General features: G+C 35.4%; 1 protein-coding gene across 2 annotated transcripts in view; it reads right to left on the reverse strand.

Moving 5' to 3' along the window:
- PDE4D (phosphodiesterase 4D) overlaps positions 1-25,350 on the reverse strand; it is a 530,024-nt gene that overhangs the window by 444,028 nt on the left and 60,646 nt on the right. For both annotated transcript variants that reach the window (XM_038123327.1, XM_038123328.1), the window contains exon 2: positions 1,945-2,065. In XM_038123327.1, the coding sequence (XP_037979255.1) occupies positions 1,945-1,986 (42 nt within the window). In that variant the 5' untranslated portion in view covers positions 1,987-2,065. The remainder of the gene's footprint in view (positions 1-1,944; positions 2,066-25,350) is intronic.

Here is a 25,350-nt window from a genome sequence, read left to right on the forward strand (position 1 = left end):
TGAGGAGGGGGTGGAAATGGGGGAGGAAAACAAATTGCAGGGAGGGAGAGATGGAAGGAGACAGGGAGAGACAAAGATTTAGCTGTGTTTTCAGAAGTACCAGATGGTAAGTCATGGAATTAGAAGCATTAGACCACCTAGAATATTGTAAGTTGAAAATGCTGGGGGAAAAAAAGGAAAGGAGGAAATTATTTAAGAGGAAAAGTTGTAAAAGAAATAAAGAGCTAACTAAGGATACATTTAAAAAAGTATTAGACAAATAGTATACATAGGCTGAAAGGACATGGATGCTGACATCCTCACTGTATGCTGTGAGCAGCACTGAAAGAAAGAAATTACTATTATATAAACCCTGTCCACAAATGCAGTTAAATGCAACTCCATAGGCTTCCAATGAAAGAATGAGTGGTAATACTGTGCAAACCATCAGGGAGAGAGAGAACATCTAGTAGGATTAGACAAATTGTGCCATCTGAGGATAGTTAAGTAATAGAATTAAAAAATATATTATAAGTACGTTGAATAAATATTAAACACATATTTTAAATTATGAGATCACTTGCCAATTGTTTTAACAGTACTATATATGGTGTATTGTCAGAAAAGGAATGGAAATGTTTACGTATTTTCTACCAGCAGTTTCTATTATTCTACACTCTTAAAGTTAGCCTCAGTTATTTCAAGATGCACGCTGAGTTTTATATTTGGTGAAAATACCCAAATGTTCACACATATCTGTAGGTTCATCTGCTATATTAAGTAAATTATCTTCACTGACATCTGAAACCACTGAACAAATACTTTGATTCCTATGCTTCCTAAAAGGACAAAAACTTTCTTGGAAGATATGTGACATCCCATTAAATAAAAATAGAAGTCATAGTCTATCTTTCTTTTTAAGATTATTCAACTTATGGCATTTTTACTTATTCACCAGTTGGTCTTTTCATGAAATGACTGGTCTGGCAGACCAGGGATGACTTTGACAATGAAAATTCAAATTGACAGGCATGTGGAACAATGGAAGATTTGATATGTTATATGAAATCTTTGGCTGTACTCAACAAGTCTAATGAGGCTTCTCCAAAGTCACTTTTGTTGAAATAGTTCAAATTGTTTCACTATTCCCCTACAAGCAGTAGTCAAAAAATTATTTATGTAGCATAACACCACATAGCTTAAAATAATTTCTCAGAGACTATGTATTTTACCATCTCAAAACAACAAACAGTAGGAAATATTCTATGTAACCAGTTCAAAGAAAAAATAGCTGCAGATGGTTCTATCTAAGTTTACAGAGCAAGATATGCTAGGATTTAACACTAAAATAAAGAAGTGTATTTTGCAGTTTAAAAAATATCTTTTGGAGTCTGAACTGTCCAAACCTCTCTGTTTCAGAAGTACTCTTGGATACAGAGAGACATATATATATATATAGGACAAAGCACATGAAAAAGACCAGAAAATACGCAAAATTAAGCCATATCCAAACCAATGCTTATATAATTAGCTTATTTTCTCATCGATCTCCTGGAATATTTCACAGTCAACACTTTTTATCAAATCAAATACAGTCCTTGACATAAGTGCAGAGGCATACATTTGCAACTGAATACAATGTGGACATTATATAATCTTATATTTAAATGAATGCTCAAGAAAAAACTAACTTTTTGAAAAATAAACCATGGAAAATTAATGTGTAAATTACAAAAAATAAAAGAAAAATGTCTGAAACCATACTGGTATTGAATAATCTTATCTCTGGGTGTTGAAGACACACACGTATTTATTTAGGTTACGCATATAATAGGGTACAAATACGAATTATTTCATCATTCTATCTCAGAAAGTGGCATTTGAAAGGCTAACACAACACAGAAGTAGTGTGGAAGAATACTGACATTAAATAAAAAAGCAAGAAAAAGTAAACCTTCTACTTACACTCTTGCTCTTCCCATGTAGACTACAGGTATTCTTATTCATGGTGAGTAGGACTAAATTAGGAGTGCTTTGCAAGTCAAAGGTGAGGTTTTATCCCTCAATCATCCAAATAGCTTCTCTACTGAAAGAAATAAATTTATATAAATGAAACAAAGGCCTTTCAAGTTCTACATTCAGGCATAAGACACTTCATCAGTGTATAAAAGCTGCACACATTCTAACATCCACCAGAGCAAGCGTTTCATGCATCACTACATCATTCAAAACATAGTGGCCATGAACCATACAGCAAGCATATCCGTGAATTGATCATGCTTTCCAGTCACTAACAAATGCATACCAACTCAAAAAATTGCAAAAGATTACAGGCTTCTGATTACAATTTTTTTACCACAATTATATTTAAGTAGACATTGGCAATATTGTTTGTAATAACAAAATAAGGCTTATTGAATATTTTTATCCAGTTTCTTGGTCTAATGGCATTTTAAAACTTATATGCTATTCAGACCATGACTTAAGCTAAAAATTCAGAGAAAGAAGGTCATCTAGAGTAATTTTCAAATCCAGGAGCTAAGAATGCTTAAACCGGCAGTGGGGTACTTTCCTATAGTTGTCAGAATTTGACAAATCTGTCATTGTATTAAAACAATAACTAAGCAAAACTCCCTAGCAACTGATGATGGCATGGCATCACAGCTTTGAAAAAAAGCATCTGTCAGCCTCTGGCTACATGCATTGCAATAACCATGGAAGAGTGGAATTAAAGGGAAACTCAGATGCTCTGAGATCAGGCAGTTAAAAGATTAATATTCTCACTTAAGCCAGATTCATGTCTGCACACATTTTTTTTCTTTAGCTCAGCCAGCCACAGATGAGATAAAGTATAATTTCTGACCAACAGAGATGCTACAGTAAAACATCCTAATATAACATCAATTATATCACCAAAAATCAGTATCCAGTAGAGTATCCCCACATTACTTTTTCAATGGACACAAAAGCAAATAAATCATTGCTCAATCTATTCCAGCAATACACACAAGAGAGAAATACACTTAGCTAACACTTAGCTAATTAAACTAGTTGATGCATTAGCAAAATTCATAGAAGTCTAATAAAATACCTAGAACTATGTATGAAATCAAGGTACAAGTTTATGGATTTAACTGAGGAAAGCTGAACTAGCACAATAAATGAGCGTCAATTTATTTTTTTTTTTACATATTTTGTGACATTCTGTTGTAGACAGTTTCAGGCATGTTTCTATGAACAACCATAATACATCAGTCTGTATCACAGCCAGAAAGCAGGATAGTAGAGCTCTTTATTTTAAGGAGAAAAATTCAGGCTATTCAGTACTAGGCTAAAGTCTGGAGAGGCAATTTCTTGCTCTGTGTACATTTGATTGAAGAGACTGAAGAACATGCCCTAATCTCCATTTTTCTGTGGGTGCAATACCTAGAATTTACACATAACACCATAAGAAAAGACCTCACTGAACTAGCCCAGGGGTACTTCCAGCACCAGACTGGTGCCATTTATTGTAACAGGGACATGAGTCATATAGACAGATACCCTTCTTCCAGACCTTACAAGATTTCCAAGTTTTCATTTAAGTATTATGGATTTTATTCCTGATGAACATGATATGTCCAAAATATTAGCCAAAGAAATAGTTCAAACAGTAGATATTCATTCTGGACTACAAGCAGAACAATATATATAAACTTTTATTTCATCACCATAGTCATTAAGCCTAAACAATAACAATTTATATAAAAAATGTAAGCACAACAGAGACTAACAAAACAGCTATTGACTTCAAATTAAAGATTTCTCTGATATTGCTTATTTTCTAAATTATAGAGGACAATGAAAATGTAAATGCTTCTACTGAAGCATTTCAGCTCAATTACAATTCTTTTTTTCTGAACAGGTGATTAAGAAATGGCAAAATCAATGAAAACAATTTGCCTGTATGGTCTGTTTCTACCTCTAGTTTTCACTACTCTTTCAAGATATTTTCAGGGTGTGAAATTCCATTGAGCAAAGTGGCACATTCATGCAGAGCAAAATATTATCATTTCAGGTTGTAAGCAGTTTATAAAAAATACCAGAGAAATATGATAAGAGGAGGAAAAAACAACAAAAAAAAAAACCAACAAAAAATTCTGACAGACTGCTTGAGCAGTTTCCAGGGTAAATCAGGAGATTTATGTTCTTGTGACATCTGGGATATTGTTGTTTACTTGTTTGCATGCATGTCTGTCTCTTTATAGAAAAAGCATATTTTCTTTCAAGAGAGTAATAGAACACTGCAAAATAGGAGTTGCTGCACAATTCAACAGACTTACTCTTTTCCTACAGGTTAGACAGCCTCACATTTCTTTAATAGTGTTTATTTTTTCAAAACTCCCTAAAATTTGCACAGGAATGCTTTACACTAGCTGGGAAATTCTTATGCCATTTTATCACATATGACTTGACCTTGAACAATCTCTCTTGTGTGCAACAGCTTTCCATCCCTCTAACAGGAGTTTAACAGAAACTAAGATGAAGACATTTTCTTCCATCAGGACCTGACAGTCTGCATGCTATATGTTGTGTTTGCTCACTCTTATATACAATGTTTAAGTTGGTTTATCTTAGGCACCTATCTAAAACCTGAGCAAAGGGGTTTCAATATATTGAAGTACAATTAAGTGATTTTGGGGAGCAGACTGCTGGAAGCTGGCAAGATTATGGTTAGTTATACTAAGTCTGACTCTAGGGTCATCTGTGTCTGCATCAGAGCTGTGTTTAGCAAAATACAACACTAGCCATAAAAGTTTTCTCCTCCTTTCTGGTTGACAACCACACAAATGTTATACTTAATCATTTGGAAATAGTCATGGTCTAGAAACATTTTCAACAGTGATTTGGGTCGCCAATCACTGCCTAAAGTCTTTCTATAAAAGTTGCAACAAAAATTTGAGATAGAGCTTAATCACTGTTGCCACCTGACATCCATTTACATGAGTGAGATGAAGAACTCACACTGACTATCTCCGACATGTCTCTATTTCTGAGCAGTTCTGGGCTGGTAAGGTAGCCAAAATTTCTTTCAGTTAAATAGATAGAGAAAAAAGCACATTATCATACAGGACTCTTGAATGATCTTCTGTCTCTCCAATCTGCTGTAAGAAAACTGTCATTTCTCTGAAAAAAATGTGTTGTTTACAGATTTTAATCTCAGAGCCAAGCAAAGCACGCTCACTTTACAACTGAAGATAAAGATCCGAAAGGCCTGAGCTAATATCTGCAGTGTATGACTCATTCATTGTCCAGGACCGCTTCTGGAACACTTTAATATGTTTTGTATAATTTTAGTTGGACTAGTTTCCCTAGCACAAGCACATTAAAAAAATAAATAAAAGGAATAAATAAAAGCCAATACAAAAGAGCAGAGGCACTCCAATGAATCTGCTAAGCTCCATTGAAGAAATTTTCCAAAGCAACAGGCTATGAAAGACCTAGACAACTGGAACAGATGTGAAAGAAAGGCAAAAGCTTCATCAGTATATGCTGTCTCCTACGCTAAGCGAGCTACTGTATTTTCCTAGTTATGACTGAGTAGGAAAAAGCAACTTCTATAGATAGGCTGAGACTTGGGAAATCTCTTATTAAGAGAGAACTGTGCAAATAAACACTTGAATATTCAGAACCAAATATATTCCTGTTATCATGCTACTGGTCTCCTATTTCTTTAAATATCTTCTAAAGTATAACCCAGAGTCAGTCAAACTTGCCTAGTTAGACTAGCTTTTTGCCTCCTTTAATTCAATTATATATTTTCTATACAATTTTCTTCTCATTGTAGGTATTTTTCAAAACAATTCAATATTCAAAAAGCATTTACACTATTTTTTAAAAGTATAATTGGTATGAGTGTGACCATTCTACTTTACGCTTGGCTAAATGCAGAGTAAGCAAGACTATGAATGTCCCACCAAAAAAGTCATTGCTATATAAGTTTAAAAAATACATATAAAAACCTTGTTTGTATCAATTCTACTTTCTTTATATTCTCCAAATTAAAAGCACTACTATAAAAGCCAGTGTTTCAAAACTTCATGGAAGCTACATAGAGAAATATACTATGTGCAATATTAACATCCCTGAACAGTGCATAAAAATGGCCTTTAAACTTGTCAGCTAGGCTGAATTAAATCATAACTGTTTAGTATTTTAGTGGGTTTTTTTAAATTTCCTGTTCTACAATAACCTCTTCTGTAGGCATGAATGATAGGTAAACAGTCTCTCTCCAGTGAAAAAAATGGTAATTTTGACATTGATTCAGGTAACATCAACATTTAAATTCAGCAGAGTAGACATAAACTCTTATCACAATTGCAGGCGCATTTTTTCTTTAGTTTTTCAAAGCAAAATAATATTTACCATTATCTTTTTGAACAATAACACCAAATAATTTTACTGTTAGTCCTTGATTGTTAAGTACTGTACTTTTGGTGATCTGATGTAAATTCCAAAGACATTATTGAAAAAAATTAAGTTAATACTGGAGAATTACTTTGCCATAAGTTTTCTCCTACATTTGAAAATCATGAAATGCAGGTTATGAGAACCATCTTTCAGGAAGCACTAGCAGCCTACACAAGAAGGAGAGTATATTTTCAAAAGTGTTTTGAAGATGTATTGCTGTATGGATACAACACAAGTATCAATGCTAGACAATTTGGAGGACTTGTTACTAGAAATATCATTAATCACAGGCATGTATTAGAGAATGTACTGCCCAGCAGGATGCTGGATTTTTTAATTAAAAAAGATAGAGTAAAATTGATGTAGCAGGTTATAAAGCATTGAGGAATGTAAAAATAATTGCTATTTTTTATTTCTTTCCTTGGATAAAATCATTAAGCCTCATTTTTGGAGACATAGAATATGATTTTAGCAGAATACAGCATGACCTCTAGAGAGACACTTAAGTCCACTCAGTGCATTTTCTTACCTTTTTTTTCAAGTAACTTCCATTCATCCCAAAATAAGTGTCCAGCACTTACCCCAAGAAATGCCTTAGAACAGATAGACAGAGACATGTAAGCTGGGGAAATTGGTCAGGTTTTGAATCGAGGGACGGGATATGAAAAAGCAATTTGGGGTAAGAGTATTCCCACTAAATATATTTTCCTTATGACTGGATATTTGATAAATTTGTTTATAAGCCTATAGACCAATTGCTAGTATTTTACTCATCACTTCTGTGTTAATACTGAGGACTCAGCTGTTGGGTTGGTCTGATTCTGTCCTAGGGACTGTATCAAGACTGAACAAAACACAGACTTCGCCCAAAGTACATGCAGTCCAATTCTATATACAAGTTTAACTTCTCTCACAAACATTCTGGCTGTTACACATGCAAGAGAACACTGTGTGTGTCCTCACACCACACACCACACAGCAGTACTGATGAGGTCAGGAACTGCTAGTCCCAGGTTTATGTCTGTTAGGTAATGACTGTTCCAGGATTGCACTCTTTTTAATGGAGGAACTGGCTTAAAATAGCTGTAATAGTCAGCAAGTCCTTCAATGTGCCTATTCTCCTAGCACTGAATGGATGATACATTTATGTAACAAAAATGCGTACCCTTCAAGAATACTGAGCAGAACCTCCTGCACTGCTGACCATGCAGGCAGTCTTGGCACATATGTGCCAGTGTAACAACCTCTGCTTCATATTCTGCTTGTTCCCACACACTTCCTAATATTTCAGCTTCCTCCTTGAGCTCTGTGCATCAAGCTAGTATACTCATACAACTTTTTGCTTTTGCTCAAAGACCCTTTTCTACACAGTGATGCTCATTCCAAGTCCATTATGCAACTTCAAACTTGCCATGCTCCCACTGCTGTGCTCATCACTTCACATTTCTTTTCATTTTAGATTTCATCTGCTATTTTATCAGATTCTGTAGTTTTGCAGTTTTGCATAGTTGTCTTTAAAGCCATTGATAGCTTGGTATTACCAAATTCTTTTTGTTTTGGTTTGGTTTTTTTTTTCCAAAACCTTTTCAGCATATAGAACAGCACAAAGCTCTGCTTCCTGGCAAGCTCATATTTCAGAGTTAGTAATTAATCTGTTTAATTTGTGGGCTTCTATAGAAATGTTCTGTTGATAGTCCTTGCCCATTTTACCTGTTTATTTAACAATTTCTTCTGCTATTGCCTAAACCTGGGGCAGGTTTTGATGTATCTTTCAAGAAGAAATCCTATCATAAAAGAGTGTGCAAGTTCTTCTGTAGTAAACCTTTGTTTTACTTATGTCCTTCCAACCTCTCTAGCTGACTTCATGATCTGGAGGAGGTTTCTTAAATGATTGCTGTATCTTTATACCTTTGTTTCTATTGCCCTTTTTTGGTCTTTCACATTAGATTTTTATATGTAGTATTTTAAATTTTATAACCTTTTGTATTTTCCTCATTTGGTCAAAACTTCACATTTTTGAAGGATGTCTTTGCAAGAACTGTCTTTATCCTATTTCTTTCCCCATGACAGGTTTTTTTTCACTTCCCAAAAAATTGCAAACTATATATTCATATCCTCTCAGTTGTTTTTCATGGGCTTCTACAAGTTTTACACACACAAAAAAAATTACAGAACCACATAATTTTTCTCCTTCACTGTGTCTAATAATCCTGTCACTGTTTTCTGTCCTTTCCAATTTCCTATTTGATAAAAATTTTCTACCTCTACTTTTCTTTAGAGATACGAAAAATTACCTAGGGGAAAGCATCATTTTGAAATGTGCTGTTTCAGAATTATCTTTCTTCACAAAATCTTGAATTTCAAACCTCAGATAAAACTCCAAGGGTTTAAAATCTTAGTACAATCTCTTGATTTGATATGTTGCCTATTTCCTTTGAGGTTCAGATAAAGCCTATCGCTCTAAATAGAATTGTTCTGTTCTAAAGGCATAAATCCCTTGTTCTTGATTTTCTCATCTACAAGATGAAATGCTGTCCCTCTGTTTCTTCTTGCATTTTTGCATGCAATATGGAAAGCACTTGAGAGAATACCACTGCAGAGATGGAATATTACTTATACAAGTTTTGAAATCTTTTTCTGGAAGTATTCATGCTTTCCCTATCTCTACTTATACTCATTTGAATAAAAGATAGCAATAACACCATTTCAGAATACCACAAACACCTTTACTTTTCTTTGTATAACTACAACTCACAAAATTTACTGATACAATTCTAGCACACAAAGTTCATATTTCATAAATTCATATTTGAGATTACCTTAAAATATATTTTTTTAAATCAACATATGCTATCCAGTTTAAAAATATTTTTACTATAAGGCATCAGTAATTGCTTTCTGCCTTCAATCCATAACATGCATTCACATTATGATCTTACAGAGCAACTCAATGGCTGTATAATGAATGGGGTTTGTTTCTTTTATGGGCAGCACTAACTTTCACCTGTGCCTTGAAGCAATATAATTTCTTCACACTTTGTGCTTTTCTAAAAGCCATCATAATTTTCCTCCTTCTGTTCACATTTGCTACTGCATATATTTCCTATTTCATAGTTCGAGTTTATTAAAAAATAGTCATTTTGCCCCAAGCTGCTCAAATTTATGCTGTTATCTTTTCAGGACATTTTCAGAGAAACTGGTCCAGACTGAAGTGGTAGCAAGGCAATGGAACTCTGAATTTGGCTTTGTATCAAAACATATAACACACTGCATACAAATGACTGCTTAAAGAGAGGTGTGTGATCTAAGTGACAAATCTTGAAACTTTCTATGCAAGGCTAACAGTTGTGCCATTTAAGACAGATGTTTGCAAGTAAGATTCTTCATGCAGGTGCGGGCTGGGAACAAATGAAGAGATTTCTTAAAAGCTGGAAGTAAAACCTTTATGTATGATAATTTTCTATCTCGTATTTGGATAGGACTTAGCTATAGAAGGTGGAGTAAAATCAGGGTTGGCAAATCTAAGTTGAGTGTTAGCCATGATGATAATACTATTTTGTCTAATAGTGAAGTACACAGTTAGGAGATTTTATAGACTAGAAAAATCTCGGACATGTTTGCTCCAAATAAACCTCCTGCTTTAGATTCCTGTCACATACCAATGACTGTCAAGGTCAAGTTACTAATCTCTTGTTCTTGAACCCAAAACACAAATATATTATTACAAGGATCTTGACTTTCATAAAACAAGACACACATCTGTCTTTTGATGATCTTACATAATTTACTTAAATTATTGCAGAAATGAGAAGCAAATTACTCTGAAACTACTTCAGATGACTGCAGTTGAGACGTCCTTATTTTTGACAAACCTGAATTTGAAAGGTTATTATTATATGATAGTAGACTGAGAAGGCATATAAAATACAAGTTAATGTCATTCTTCCTTTGGCTGGAATTGAAGGAGATTGGAGCTCAAAATCAATTTGTTTTACCTGCTGTTCAATATTTTTTAAATATACATTATTTTAATAGAAGTACTAGATTTTTATTACAAAACAAATTTAATTTTCTGCTTATCATATTTACTCTCTGTCAATTGCAGGCAACTTCCTTATGGAAGAGGAGCTAATGTGGTCAAAAACAGTAACAGAAGAATCTTCACAGGGTAGCTAAAATACAGCTTTCTGAATATACGAGCAATTAATTTGCTGTTGCCGAAAAAAAAAACTTTAAAAACATTCAGATTAAAAGTATTTGGAGGAAGTACAAAAGAAAGGTAAAGAACATTTAAAAACAAACAAGCAAAAAACCCAAATATGCCCCCAAACAACTGCAAATGAGAAATCCCAGTTTCCTCTATGTCCAAGGTGTAGTCTAGCATTTTTGATTTTCCTAGCTTATTATCTCCAGCTGGACAGCAGCTTTCACAACTATAGCTGGCACTAGTTTCATGATGTCATAACTTTTACCATCCCAGCAGTGTAGATAAGGTCTCTTTTAAATCACATCAACTTCAGGACAAGAATTTGATTTTAGATACAACAAAGATAAATCTAAAACTTAATCTCTACACACTCAGGAAAGGCTAAAAATACTTTTATTTGATCAAATTTTTCTCCCTCCTCTGACAGAGAAAACAGAGCGATTGAGAAACTCAAAAAAAAAAAAAAAGACCTCAAGAAGAGAGGACTCAGGTTTGCTAGTTTTCTTACAAGCTCGTCAGGAGGCATAGGCAGGGTGGAAGAGGTGGAGGGGTGGCATCGTATGTAATGTAAGGGTTAGAATGTCTGGCACAGTTGTCAAGGGCACTATTGAGAGCCTCTGGATAAGAATCAAGGGGCAAGCAATTAATCTGGGTGTCATTGTGGGAGTGTACTATAGACCTCCTGGCCAGGACAATGGCACTGATGAATTATTCTTAGGGAAACTAAGGGAGCCTTCCAGGTGAACTGCCCTTGTTCTTATGGGGGACTTCAGCTTGCCAGAATTTAACTGGGAGCATCACACAGCTGGTGCAGCCTGAGCCAGATGATTCCTTAAAGACCTGGATGACAACTTTATGGAACAAGTCCTAAGAGAACTAACTTGGAAAGACGCTGTTCTTGATCTGTTGCTTGTCAACAGGGTGGATCTCATGAGCAAAGCAGAGACTGGGGCCATCTTGGCCCCAGCAAAAAGATTGATTTTAAAATCTATGTTGACAGAAGGAAAAATGCCAGCAAAACCTGAATGCTGGACACGAGGAAAATAGACCTCAGGCGGCTCAGGGAATTAATAAGTCCTCCTGGGAAGAAGTGTCTGCAGGTGTGGGGCTCTGTCAGCACTGACCACTTTTTAAACATCACCTCCTTAGTGCACAGGAGCAGGAAATCCCCAAATGCCAGAAGTCAAGCAGGTGAGGCAGAATGCCACCTTGGCTGAACAGGAATGTTCTCCAGGAAATAAGGCAATAAAGGAAGGCTTCTGCCCAGTGGAAGCAAGGTCAGGTGACATGGGAATAATACAGAGATGCTGCTCACCACTGTAGAGAGAAAATTCACGTGCCAAAATTCAGCTGGAGTTGAAGCTGCCAGAATTGTGGGAAACACTAAAAAGGGGAGGGGTTTAAACACATATTGCAATATTGCAATATATGGCAAAAGGTAGTGTAAAAATAACATCAACAGGATGAGGTTGGTCACCTCACAAACAGGGGCATGGACAAGGTAGAGGTGTTTAACACATTATTTGCCTCTGTCTTCAACATTGATGGCAGACCAAGGAGGTCTCAGTGCCTTGAGCCGGTGGACCATGACTGTGAGAATGATCAGCTCCCAGCAGACCCTGAAACTGCACAGTCTTGGCTGCTCCAGCTGGATCCCTGCAAATCTATGGGGCCTGATGGGATTCAGCTGAGAATCCTCAAAGACCTGGGTAATGTGTTTGCATTGCTTCTCTCAATGGCTTTTGAACTCCTTGGTCTTGGAACTCCCGAGAGGTCCCAACTGACTGGAAGCCAGTGCACACTGTCCCAGTTTTCAAGAAGGGCAGGAAGGAGGACTCTGGAAACTACAGATCTGTCAGCATCAATTCAATGCTTGGTAAATTAATTGAAAAAAATTATTCTGGGAAGTATGAAAAAAGACCTGAAGGGCAATGCAGTCACTGGTGACAGCACAGCTTTGTGAGAGAAAGGCCTGCTTGTTGAACCTAAGACGGGGTGGCTCACCTAGCCAATCAATGGAACCAGTAGAAGGGATCTTTTTCAAAAAAGTTTTTGATACCATCTCTCACAGTGTCTTCCTGGACAAAATACCCAGCCCACAGTTGGATGGGGTTATGCAATGGGCAAGAAACTGACTCCCATATGGAGCACAAGGGTTACAGTGAATGGGGTGACATCAGACTGGGGACTTGTCACCAGTGAGGTTTCACAGGGCTCCATCCTTGGCCCACTTCAACATTTCCATCAACAACTTTGACACGGAACTTGGAAGAATACTAAGTTTGATGATGACACTAAGTTGAGCTGTTGACTCTTTCAAGGGCAAAGAGGCCCTGCAGAGAAACCTCAACAAATTAGAGGGCTGCGCAGTCATGAACCATATGAAGTTTAAAAGGGGCAGGTGCTGGATTCTGCCCCTGCGAGGGGAGCCCTGGGTATATGGACAGAGTGGGAAGTGAGAGGCTGGAAAACAACACTGCAGAAAGGGCGCTGGGGATTCTGGTCAATGGCAAGTTGAACGTGAGTCAGCAGTGCCCTGACAGCCAGGAGAGACAGACATGTCCTGGGGTCAGGATCCATGTCCCCAGGACAACAAAGATGGTGAAGGTCTGGAAGTGAAGCCATGTGAGGAGCAGCTGAGGTCACTTCATTGGTTCAGCCTGAAGAAGAGAAGACTGAGGGGAGACCTCACTGCGTTCTTCAACATCCTCGCAAGCAAAAGGAGAGAGCCAGGTACTGATCTCTTCATTCCCATGACCAGTGATAGGACTCGAGGAAATGGCATGAAACTGAGTCAGGGGAGATTTAAGCTCAATATCAGGTAAAGGTTCTTCTCCCAAAAGGTGGCTGAGCACTGGAACAGGCTCTCCACGGGAGCGTTCACAGCACCCAGCTTGTCTGAGTTTAAAAAGTGTTTGCACAATGCTCTCAGGCATATGGTGTGATTGTTGGGGTGTCTTGCACATAGCTAAGAGTTAGGATTGATGATCCTGATGGGTGCCTTCCAACTCAGCATGTTCTATGACTCGATGATTTTGAGAACATGATTTTTAATTTTAGAAAGAAACTGACAAGCAGAATGTGTACATCTACTGGCTTACTAAACAAGAACATATTTGCTAATCCATAATCATAGAATGATTACTACACTAATGCCCATGGGTAAGATACCAGTTAAATCTTCCTTATAGAAATTTAGACATGAAAAGCATTAACTGCCAAATTCTTCACTGGTGCCTGTTGGTGGCAAAATGCACCAGCAGCAATTTTACACACAGAGAGGCTTGTGAAATCTAAGTACTCCATAGATAGTAACAGGGAAGAAAAGATGGGGACTCACACTTTGTGCCTTTATATGGACCCTCTTACACAAGCAGCAAGACCTGGCATTTACAGGGGACTTAAAGTTGGGGACCTAAAGTTCTTACTCAGTAGATATACTCTAAATTGTTTCAGTGTAAAGATAAAGAAAATGTTAGGAAAAATTAAACAAAACATAAATAAATAGCATAATGTAGTCACAATAAATTCAACAAAATTACTTTTACATGCACCTTAAGGTGCTGTCAATATTTCTGTACATTTATTCTTTGAATTGAGTATGTTCCTTCTGAACTGTGGCTATAGCAATAACCATGACAATCACATACAGACTGCTACTTAAAGTCTGTAAACTAGTTGAACCTGCAGCACTGCAGGTCTGTCAAAGAAAGAACTTGCCATTTATTGTGTCCTTGGCACTTCAGAAGCATGACTTTTTACCAGATTAGAGAAATGGCATGAGTTTATACTCATTTATACTCCTAAATTCTTTAGGATTAGGACAAATCTGAAATACTGCAGAATTGTACAAAACAAATGCAAACACGTGTGGTCATAGTTTCCAACACTACATAATTTTATGTCTGAATAATGAAATAATAGGAAATTACATCATCAAGTCTACATCAGGCACAGACCCACGCTTGTTTTTCCATTCTAATAACCTAAGTGGATCTTTAGAAGGTAAACAAGTATAATTGTACACATTTGACATTCTTCATTAGATGTAATATGCGCAGTACTGTATGAAATCAGCCTGTTACAATTGCAAAACTAACTTCAAATCTGTAAGTTTAGGTTTTTGTATTAATTTCTACAGTATATTTTAGAGTTCAAGGAATAGTATTTTGGGACTTGGTGACAAGTTTTTTGTTTTTCCACCAATCACAATAGTAAGATTTTTTCTTTCTTTAAATTTCTCCTTAAACATCAAGCTTTTCTTCAAAGACTGTGTAACAAACCACTGTTACAGTAATCACTATATGAACAATGCACAAAAAATTCTGCTTTTCTGCTTGTCTTCATGTCCATCACCATCTTACTAAACTAATTCTGTATGCCTATTTTTTCATTATCTAGCATTAAATTGCTAGTCCAGGCAGTGTAGCAAAGATCTGCAGTTGTTTTATACCCAATTGGATTGCCAAGTTAACCGCTAGAACCTGTAGTTTAAATCAAAATTAGTTTTCTATCCTACTGCTTTCTATTTTGAGATCTCAGTCTGGGAACAAATCTGTGAGGCCTGTTATATTTTAACATGTTTTCATATATAGGGATGCACACATATATTTGCCTGTGCAAAAATAGACACATTTTGCTATATTTATGATGAGTGGGAGACAGAATTCTGAAATGCAAACACAGCTCTCATTCTATTTAATTAAACTATGACTAAGATAATTTGTGTGACTGTGACTTCATGAAGCACTTAAAGAGAGGCCATAAAAATCAACAGTACTTACATCAAGAAGGGATTTAATTCACAGCTCAAGCAAAACACATGAAGGTGAGAAAGCATCTGATACCATCTCATCCAGAAGAAAATGTTTCCCCAAAAAGATAAGAGAATCTGCATTGATCAGAACTTCTGAATGGATAATTTTGCATATTTAGATTTAAAATCCTTGAAACAAAGGATTGCTCAAAATCCATTCAATATACCACTTCTATCACAAACCTCACAGTTTAGGTGGTGTACTCATTTTAAAAAAATATGAGAAAAAATCATAATATATCAATTTCTTCCTAGGTCAAAGTTATAAAAATTACCAAAATGGCCCTTCTCCAGTATATGAGATGTTAAACAAGAATGCTGGGGTACACTTTAATTTAACTCTATTATGTACAATAAATGGAAAAAAAATACCTCAACAGTCATACAAATGAGAGATTACAACTAAAGGGAAACATTCTCTAAATGCTGTAATTCTACTGCAGTATTCACTGTTTTGATTTAGTCTGTAGTTGCTCATGGAAAGCACTGTCTACCTGTCCTTACAAATCTGGGGGTATGCCATGCAGCATCAACACAATAGTGCCCCTGATTGGTTTTCCTTCTGTTATTGTCCATGGAATTCCAGCAGATCCCATTCCTTCTGCATTCTGAATTCCAATCCAAGCATAAATATGTGAATAATAGAGCAGCAGAAATCTTCCTTTTTATATGTTCCTTCTTTCATGGTATTATTCCTGTCAAGTTATCCCACAAATCTCTGTTATGTCAAGTATGTTATAATTTTAATTGTGTATTGTTATTTTGTCCCTTCTTCCTTGTTTCTCAGTCTTTCTATATTAGCATCCAGGCTATTTAAAAAAACCTAATAAGCAAAGACTGACAATAATAGCTTGTGTGAACAAGCACCTTAATGGTAAAAATTTCACAAATTTTTCTTTAAGGAATGAATACATTTTTAACATTTTTATCTACCAACTTGTTCAATTTCACTTTGCTCCATAGTAAACATCTGTCTGGGACCTTTCAAAGCTTCCTTTTCACATTTAGCTTACATTTGTGTAACAGGATAAGCTCCTAGAACTGCTAAATTTTAAGGAGACCTAACAGCTGTCATTCAAACCCAAGTTTCTTCACTGCTCTTGTATAGGCATACCTAAATAACACTAGAAACATCTATCCTTGCACCTATGTTCAGTCTTTGCTATGAAGAGCAATATAGATGAATTAACTATTTTTGGGAAATTACAAACAAATAAAGAAGAGGGTTGTTGCACCTTCACTAGGATCCATCGGTTGGAGTCAGTTAGCCATAGGTTGGAGTCAGTTAGCCATAGCAATTCTCTACTGGGATTAAATGAGCCAAAAATATACAAACAACTCCAAGATAGCTCTGCTGTGTACAGTGCATGATTAACAAAGAAAACAAAGCAAAAACATTTTTATTACTTTGTCAATGTCCTCTCTTAGCGGATCTTCAGGGATTTTGTAGCGTAGGAGTTAGAAATATCAGATACAAAATGCAGCAAATGCTACTACAGGTAGAACACAAGGTGGTGAAAAATTAGAAAAATAGCTTATTATTTAATACATCAGGGAAAAGCAGGAAAAAAATAATTTCTTTCCTTTTTCTCTCACAAAAATTATTGCAACCTCTGGAATACATACTGATACTCTTATGTAAAATGCCCCTTCTCAGAAATGGTAAGAATGTTAATAAGGGATTTGATTATACATTTAATGACAAAATAGTAGCAAACTATTTTTTTAAATATCTAATTTTCTATTTTAAAATTATGAATGTGGCATTTGCAAGGAAGATACAGCCAAAAATTCACAAATTATACCACTGAAGAACAACTTCAAATAACATCAGGGTTTTTTCATCTCTGATGCAATCCCAACTATTCTTCCAGGTGGTTGAGAAGAGAGATCCCTTTCATTTAGCTCATCAGAAAAAAGTACAATTCAGTACCTTTCCTTAGAGCTCTAACTCCCAACTATAAAATTATTTGCTATGCCCATATATTTTTCTAACCCTGTGCTTTGTTGTTTTGTCCTGCCAATCCTTAAAAGCACCAGCCCCTTTACTTATCTAGCAGTGAAAGTAATTTGACAGCTTCCACACCCCATCTTTTACTTAGTCCATTCTGCAGGCAGATTTTAAGGGCAGTGGCCTCCACTGATTAAGTGCCTAGAGAAGAAAAGGTGGTTCTCTGTCCTCTCACTGAAAAGAAAGGTTAACTGCTATACCCATGGCACTAACCAGTTACTGTTCAGAACAGAAATCCTAATGGAGATGACTTATATGTGTTCTTTGTGTTTTCAGGCATGTCCAAATATTTTATTCATTATTTGTTTCTTCTGTCACACAAAACGGGCACAGCTGAGTTCCTTCCCCAAGATGTTTGTGTTAAAGTTGAGATTATATTTCATTTTTCCAAGTCCATATCCTACTCTTTAAATATCTGAGCATGATAGCAAATCTAAAAATATTAAAAATATGCATGATACACAAGATTTGGGAGTAAAAGTAAATATCAGATTTGTAAGTCTGAAAATCAAAAAAAAAAAACAACCCTACAAACACAATCCAAAAGCCCAAAACAGACTACACATACCCCTTCTCCCAAAATAAACAATGAGCCATGGGCCTGCAGATGCTCCTTTAAAAATGAAATGCAACTGAAATGTTTGGGCTTATTTACTTTACCAAACCATGAAAATGCAGATGTAGATCTTCCTAGATTACTTCATGGCTCATTGTACAGTCGAGTTGACCATCCTAAATCTGTCTTTATCCTAATTGAGAAAAATATGGGTCGTGTCCAATCTACAGCCAGCTTTGGTCCTCTCATAGACACTTTGAAGAAGATTTAAGTCATTTATTTAAATAGAAGTATTTAAATACTGGTAGTTCATCTATTTTCAAATGATTGATAATAACTAACATTTTAAATCAGGATTTACAAAGGTTATTTTGAAAAGGAGCTTAGCTAAGCTAAGGAATTGAGAGCATCAATACAGAAGTTGCTCAAAATGTCCAACTTGCTTTAATTAAATTAATTCACTTCTGTTTGTACAGAAGGCCTTAACACTATCTGTTACAACACGAAGGAAATGCCAGCCAAAATGACCTTCTCAGGAACTCACACCTCAGGCAGAGGTTATACTGATTGCCACCATCACGGGGCTGGACAGCCAGCCAATCCACCCTGCATGTGAGATGGCGTTAAAGGACCATGAGAAGAGAAAGCCAAGCTCTGGGAAGGGTGTTTATGGCAGAGACAGACACACACTCCTGGAGTGCATGGAAACTGCTTTGCAAACCAGAGCTCTTAGTGCAGAAGACAGGAAGAACTCATGAAACCCTAGGAAAGGAAGTAATGGCCGTCTACACTTCACTAATCTCGAACAAAGTAAAACCAATGTCCATGAGCATGGTGAAAGCTGTGCAAGTTGTTTTGTTTTGCCCTGAGAGGAGGAAGGTGCTCTTACTGTGGTATTACTTATTCCAGCTAATGTGGTAACCATAAGGCTGGTCTCTTTTATGCTACCTCACTGGAATCCAGAGTCTGACATTAACTGTATCCTGCATATTAAAGGAAGGGACTAAAAATGACAATTAGAAATAGAGTTGGCATGAAAATTTTTGCAAAAGATTACTTATCCACCATTTTCTCTTTTTTTTTCAGATCTTGACTATAACTAAACAAGCAGAAAAACTAGACAAAATCATCATATTAAAAGCCCATTTAACACAATCTATTTTTTTTTCACCAGATGCCCATGCAGGAGCAAGAGAATAGATGATGTTATCCTTGCACAGTCTCCAAGACTGCAGCAACTTCCAGGTCAGGAGCAACATAAGCCAGAGCAATGTCCTGGTATTCAGAATGCCTCTGATACAATTGTTTATCATTAATTAAGTCACCTGAAGTTTGAATAAACTGTATCAGCTAGAAAACTACAGCTATATTCATGCTTTTCAAATAAATACATTTTTAATTCAGAGAAACAATAAGCACAGTTAATAGATTAGGTCCCTTTTTACATTCTAAGAGGTTTTTTTTCCTAAGTGTACATAACTTTACAATGCACAGAAGAACAAAACATAAATGCCATGCATTTCAATTTCTAGATTATAAAGATAACTGCTATATTTCATTTGCAAATTCTTTGTCAGTGTTGAAGGAAGAAAACAAAATTGTCCTGGCTTTATTCTAATATAGCCATGTATTGGCTATTGTTACAGTACATTTTCCACTTATATTACAAACTGCCTAGAAAAACTGCCTAGGAAAAAAGTGCAAAGATAAACATATAAGCCTATATCACCTTCATCAAAAAGTTATTTCTTGGAGTAGAACTGAAGTAATTTTTTCTATTTCTTCTTAGGGTCTAAAATGAAATAGCATCAATAGCATCATGAAGAGTAATTGAATATGTTGGTTAGAAAGAAAAAATGTGTGGTAAAATAAATGTTACATGATATTTTTCTACAGATTCAAATAATCTGTAGAAAAATATCATATCAATATCTCTTCTATACAATTTAGGTAAATAAATGTCATGCTAAATTGTAAGCTATTTAAATCTAAAGAGACTGAACTGTAAAAATGTTGGTAAGACACCGTCTGAGTAATATAATAGAGGTAGTAAGAGAGGTATAAAATACTGGCAAGGGTAAGTCATTACATTCACCATTTGAAAGGCTTTTGGAATACATCATGTCTTTTTCTCCCTAGAAAAAGATGTCTACTTGCTCAATGAAGAGTGAAAAGGAGAATGCACTGAGGATTTAATATTTGTCTTTGAAGAAACTTATTATTCCTCATGAGACTGCTTCTGTCTTTGATCTTCTCTCTTTGCAAGAATTTTCTCATGAAAACAAAAAGAGATTTTCTCTTTGAAATGAAGAGATAAAATCAACAATATCCCACCTTGAGAATAGCAAAGGACCCAGACTCATTTACTGTATGAGTCTTAACCAGACGTCTAACAAACTCTGGAGTCTAACAATAGGAAATAGGAAAGCCTATCTCTAAGCTTGGCGCATTTCAAATGACCATGACTAAAATAAGTCAACAATTCAGGAATTAATGCTCACACTTTTAAACATTTTTGTAACTATAAAAACAGACGGTTCAGAGCCAGAAAATAAAAAATAGCAATACTGAGTTAACAAGTTGAAATGAAACTATTAAGCTGACAGAAACAGGCAAAACACACCTGAAAGATTATACAAATTAAAACATATATTGATGTCTTAGAAGACCAACACTGTAGTGCAGGTCTATAAAATGCTGAGCACATTGTGATCCAATTAAGACAACAGACAAAAGAAAAAACTCAAACCACACAAAGCACTGTAACTGAAGAAGAGCAGAAGATAATCCTTCTAAAGTAGCACATCACACAAAGTCTTCATTCTGCTCTACTTGTTCCGTTGATGAATTTAAGTATAAAGCAGTAGGAAAAATACTTGGTTTGGATAACAAATGCCAAAATCACATTTTATTTAAAACAAAATAACAACCTGCGTCTAAGTGTTAATATAAGACATGACCAGAAGAAAAAAGCTAATAGTGGTGTCATGTATGGCTCAATATGTTTTTAGCTCAACTTCTCACAGCCTTACTAAATGTCAGCAAGCAAACAAGAACTTCTGAAGCAAACAGCTTTTTCTGTACCTCAAAGACAGAAAATGCTACACATTAGAAATCCTTAGATTAGACATCCTTAGAACACTACACAACCCTTAGAGGTTCTTTTATTAAAAGAAATTTTAATACTGTGTATAAAAAAATTCAAATTTTATTCCATTTCAGCTGCATGCACTTAATTGGAAAGTCTTTGAAAATGATAAAAGTTTTATACACATAAAATTTTCTAAGAGCATCCCTATATATTCTTCCTTTCTCTATTTCTAATTTAAAACAACTTACATCACAACAAAATTTAAAGTTGTCATTTTGATCAAACTCAATTACCTGCATAATCCTAATGTTTACATAGATTTAATTGCCATTTAAATGACAAGATTCTCTCTTAAAATATGAAATTTTGATTAAAATGTTGCCACATTGAAGACAATTTAAAAACTAATATTTTGATTGACAGCACTCAAATTCTATAAAAAAAAGTATGAACCTCAATCATCCAAATTTGCTTTGCTTCAGTGTTTGGACCTTTAATGTTGTGCCACTTTCAGTTTTCTCTAATCCATTTGATTGAACTCCTTGAGTCGTCTCATGTCAGGTCATTTTGCCCAAGTATTTTCTAATTTTTCATTATCCTTGAACTTATATAATTCAAAACAGCACTCCACTAACTCACTCATAAATTGAAATATAAATTGAGTAGGAAGATTGGCCTTGTTACAAATCCAACCTTAGAAGAATATAAAATGGTCTGCATCTAGATCATTCTTCAAGTACTTTCACATAAAGCAGCCATGTATTACATGAGGCTTGGAAAGCAAGCATTTTCCATTTTGGAGTAGAGATAAATGCAAGGCACATAATCCAAGACCTTAGGGTTCCTTGCTTCTGTGAACCAGACTATATGAGGTTATATAATGCATTTAGTTTAAGCAAAATAAATCCTTGTGGTATTTCATAAAACAGAGCCCTAAATGATGAAATATTTGTTATAAACACTTGTTTCAGAATCCATGTCCAAATACAGATTTTTATATCCTTGTTTTATTTCAACAGACCTATGGCATTTTGAATCATGAAAAGTGAACTGAACCCAGTTTCACACCTCTGTCATCTGAAAATAATACTTTTATTGATGCAATGAAAGCTCCATATGATTGTATTTTGACAAGACTAAAGACTCCACTTGAAATGTAGTTAGATTCCCTACACAAGTCAGCAATTCCTTAGAAATGCATAAAGGTAAGAAATGGTATTATGGATCTTTGGCTAAGCACAAAAACATTAGTCTTCTAATCTCATCTCCTGTTTTGCCTGATTATGTAGCAGCTATGTAAATTCACATTGTCTGATTGATATTGCAAGTAGTAAAACATGTTTGTGCAGCAAATGGAATATGCAGCAATACCTTTTCTACCAGCAGAAAAGTTGAACAGGGTTTGCAGAGTTTGCTGGTGAGATCACTCATCTATACATGCATCTGGAAAGATGCAGGAGCTCAAGAAGTGGAAAGAAACAGCACAGGCTTCATGGATCAAATTAGAAAGAGGAGAAAGTGACAGGGACTTCCTCACATCAGTACTTCCGAACAGGTGGCCTTTGGCTGCTAAGTTTCCATCACAGACCAAGTAGAATTAAGCCTCAGAGTCTGTGAGCCAAATGCAGGAGCAGAATTCTCCTCGTTGGGTTGTTGTTCTCCTTTCATTAATATGGTTTTCAACAAAAACACATGCAAGCCAGGATTGCAAATGATCTATAGGAGTACCATAAGAAAAATTTATTTCAGCAGTTCTGTGATTTAATTTAGCTTTTACAGACTCAAACTGAAAGACTCAAACCATGCAAAAACATGACCTCACAAGGAAAACAGACAAACAAACAAACAAAATTAAGCAAACAAACAAGGAAACAAAAACCTGACTGACTCATCACTAGCATGATAAATGCCATTTATTGGAAGGTTTTAAGTAGCAAGCCTTTATATCCTTCATACATCCTTCTATTTTTTTGAATTCTGACAGTTTCATGATTACATCACTTTTGGAAGGTGCCCTGCTCAGTTGTTGTCACATTTTTCTATTTTTTCTTCAATATGTTGTCACAATACACAGGGAATAAAAAGGCAAGAAACTGATTTTTTAGAGGAAAAGAAAAGGGTAAATGCTGTTTGTGTAAAACTAAAGAATTCTGACTTGACATGTAATTGTAGAGCAGCTTAAAACAAAAGGGCTATTTAAAAAATAACAATGAAGTACATTATATTCATCATTGCAAGCCTGCTATATTTCTGTTTATGTCCTTTCTGCCCTAAAATGAAATATATTTTGTAGGAGATAGAGATAAAGGAAGGATTGCAGAAGCTACTGTCCTTCACCCTTCCGTGTTCCAATCTTTCTGGGCAGGCCCACAGTGAGTGTTTCACTGCACTGCTTCTCACAGTCCTTCCTGACATTTTTAGAGGCACTTTCAGCAATCAGAACAGGACAGACAAGTGTACATATAGAAACAGATCACAAATTATCCCACTTTGTAAACTAACAAGACATATATCAGGGTTATGTCAGGAACAGTCTCGCTGGGAATCTCAGACAACAATGATGTGGTCACAAAGAGATTAGCTGCACATTATTTTTAAAGCCTCAGACCACTGCATCGACTGCCATTGCATCCTTTAAAGAATGTAATGTTTGCATTAATTTTTGTTCCTCTGCTTCAAGAAACATTGAATACCAACTATAAAATTGTCTAAGAGGCTATTGAGTTTTCAGCTGAGAAAACTAAGAATCAGTGTATTGACAAAGCATCAAGCAAAGAACAGCTTAAACTTAAACAGAATGTGAATTCTTAAGGCATTGACAGATTTTTCAAAGTATTTTTGGAAATAAACATGTAATAGCAGCCGTGTAGGTGTTCATTCTCTGTCTTCCATTTAAGTCTCTCTCCTGGGAGGTTGACAAATAAAGGCCTGCAACATTTTTCACATTAATACAGGCTCTAAAATGATAGGATTATCACTTGCCATACTACTCTAAAACCATGTACACGCAGCTAACCAGACATAGCCAAATCACTTAGATGCCACCCAAGAGCTACACAACTATTTAAGACAGTGGAATTGTCCTTTATATAAGCTATATCTCACAGTTCTGAAACGTGTATTTTCTTCCTTTCTTTGAAGATATAAAATTATAATTAAATTGAGAATGTCCACTGCATAGATAAAACAAACTCTCACATTATTCAAATAAATTAGAAATTCTTCCTGAAATCATAGAGGGTCTCCCAAAGAAGATAAATCATTAGGTTAATTATTAATAAACTCCCCTGTGCATTACCATGAATTCTTGAGACTAGAAAGACGCCATTTATATTAGTACTGCTAAAGTCTGAGAAAGAAATAATATTTCAGAGATTCTGAATTTAAAAAAATAAATAACTATAAAAAATCAACACCAGTAATATCAATCTATATACTTTAGTATATTTAGTATAGAAAAAAACTCACAGACAGAATGTAGTTAGCATTAACTACTCTTCATCTCTTCATTCTAGAGAACAACCTACAGATGGGAAGCATACACAGCTACAGTTTTATTAATTTTTAAAAAAATAATTTGAGGAAATCCTTTGGCCTCCCTAGTGTCTAACTTTCCCCCTTTCAAGCACAAATCTGTGCCCATGCCTTTACTCGTTATTGTAAGTGTTATCACTGATAATATGGTTATTCAGCGTGCAATTCCTTGATAAAGAAGCCAATTGTGCTGTTTGATATTGTAAAATCATTGGTAGTTTCAGCTCAGAGAAATAAGTACTCAAAAGCAAAACAGGAATCCATATACCATGTTGGATTTTAAGTGGAATCATCAAATGCTCCACATACTAACACAGTGAATCCATTCAGGGATTCACTTTTCAGGGAAACTCGGGGTAAGGGGAAAAAAAAAAAAAAAAAAAAAAAGCCAAAATCAAACAAACAAACAACAACAACAACAAAACAAACAAACAAACAAAAAACAACAAAAAAAAACCTAGTAACTCTGGGAAATGAGAGAGAGAGAGAGCACCTGCAAGCAAGAAAAATCCAGCAAGTTTCTTTTATTTCTTTTGTCTTCCCTTCATTTACAGAAATGTCCCATTTTAAACCAAGATTCATGGATAGCATGGCATTCCAAAAAAAGAGATTAGCCAAATAACCTACAAAGACATAAAAAGACATTCATTTTGTGTATAAAAAATAGATTTACTCCTAATATTTCTGCTACTTAAGCAAAATTTTT

This window comes from Motacilla alba, chromosome Z (genome assembly GCF_015832195.1).
Source record: "Motacilla alba alba isolate MOTALB_02 chromosome Z, Motacilla_alba_V1.0_pri, whole genome shotgun sequence".
NCBI classification, from domain to species: domain Eukaryota; kingdom Metazoa; phylum Chordata; class Aves; order Passeriformes; family Motacillidae; genus Motacilla; species Motacilla alba.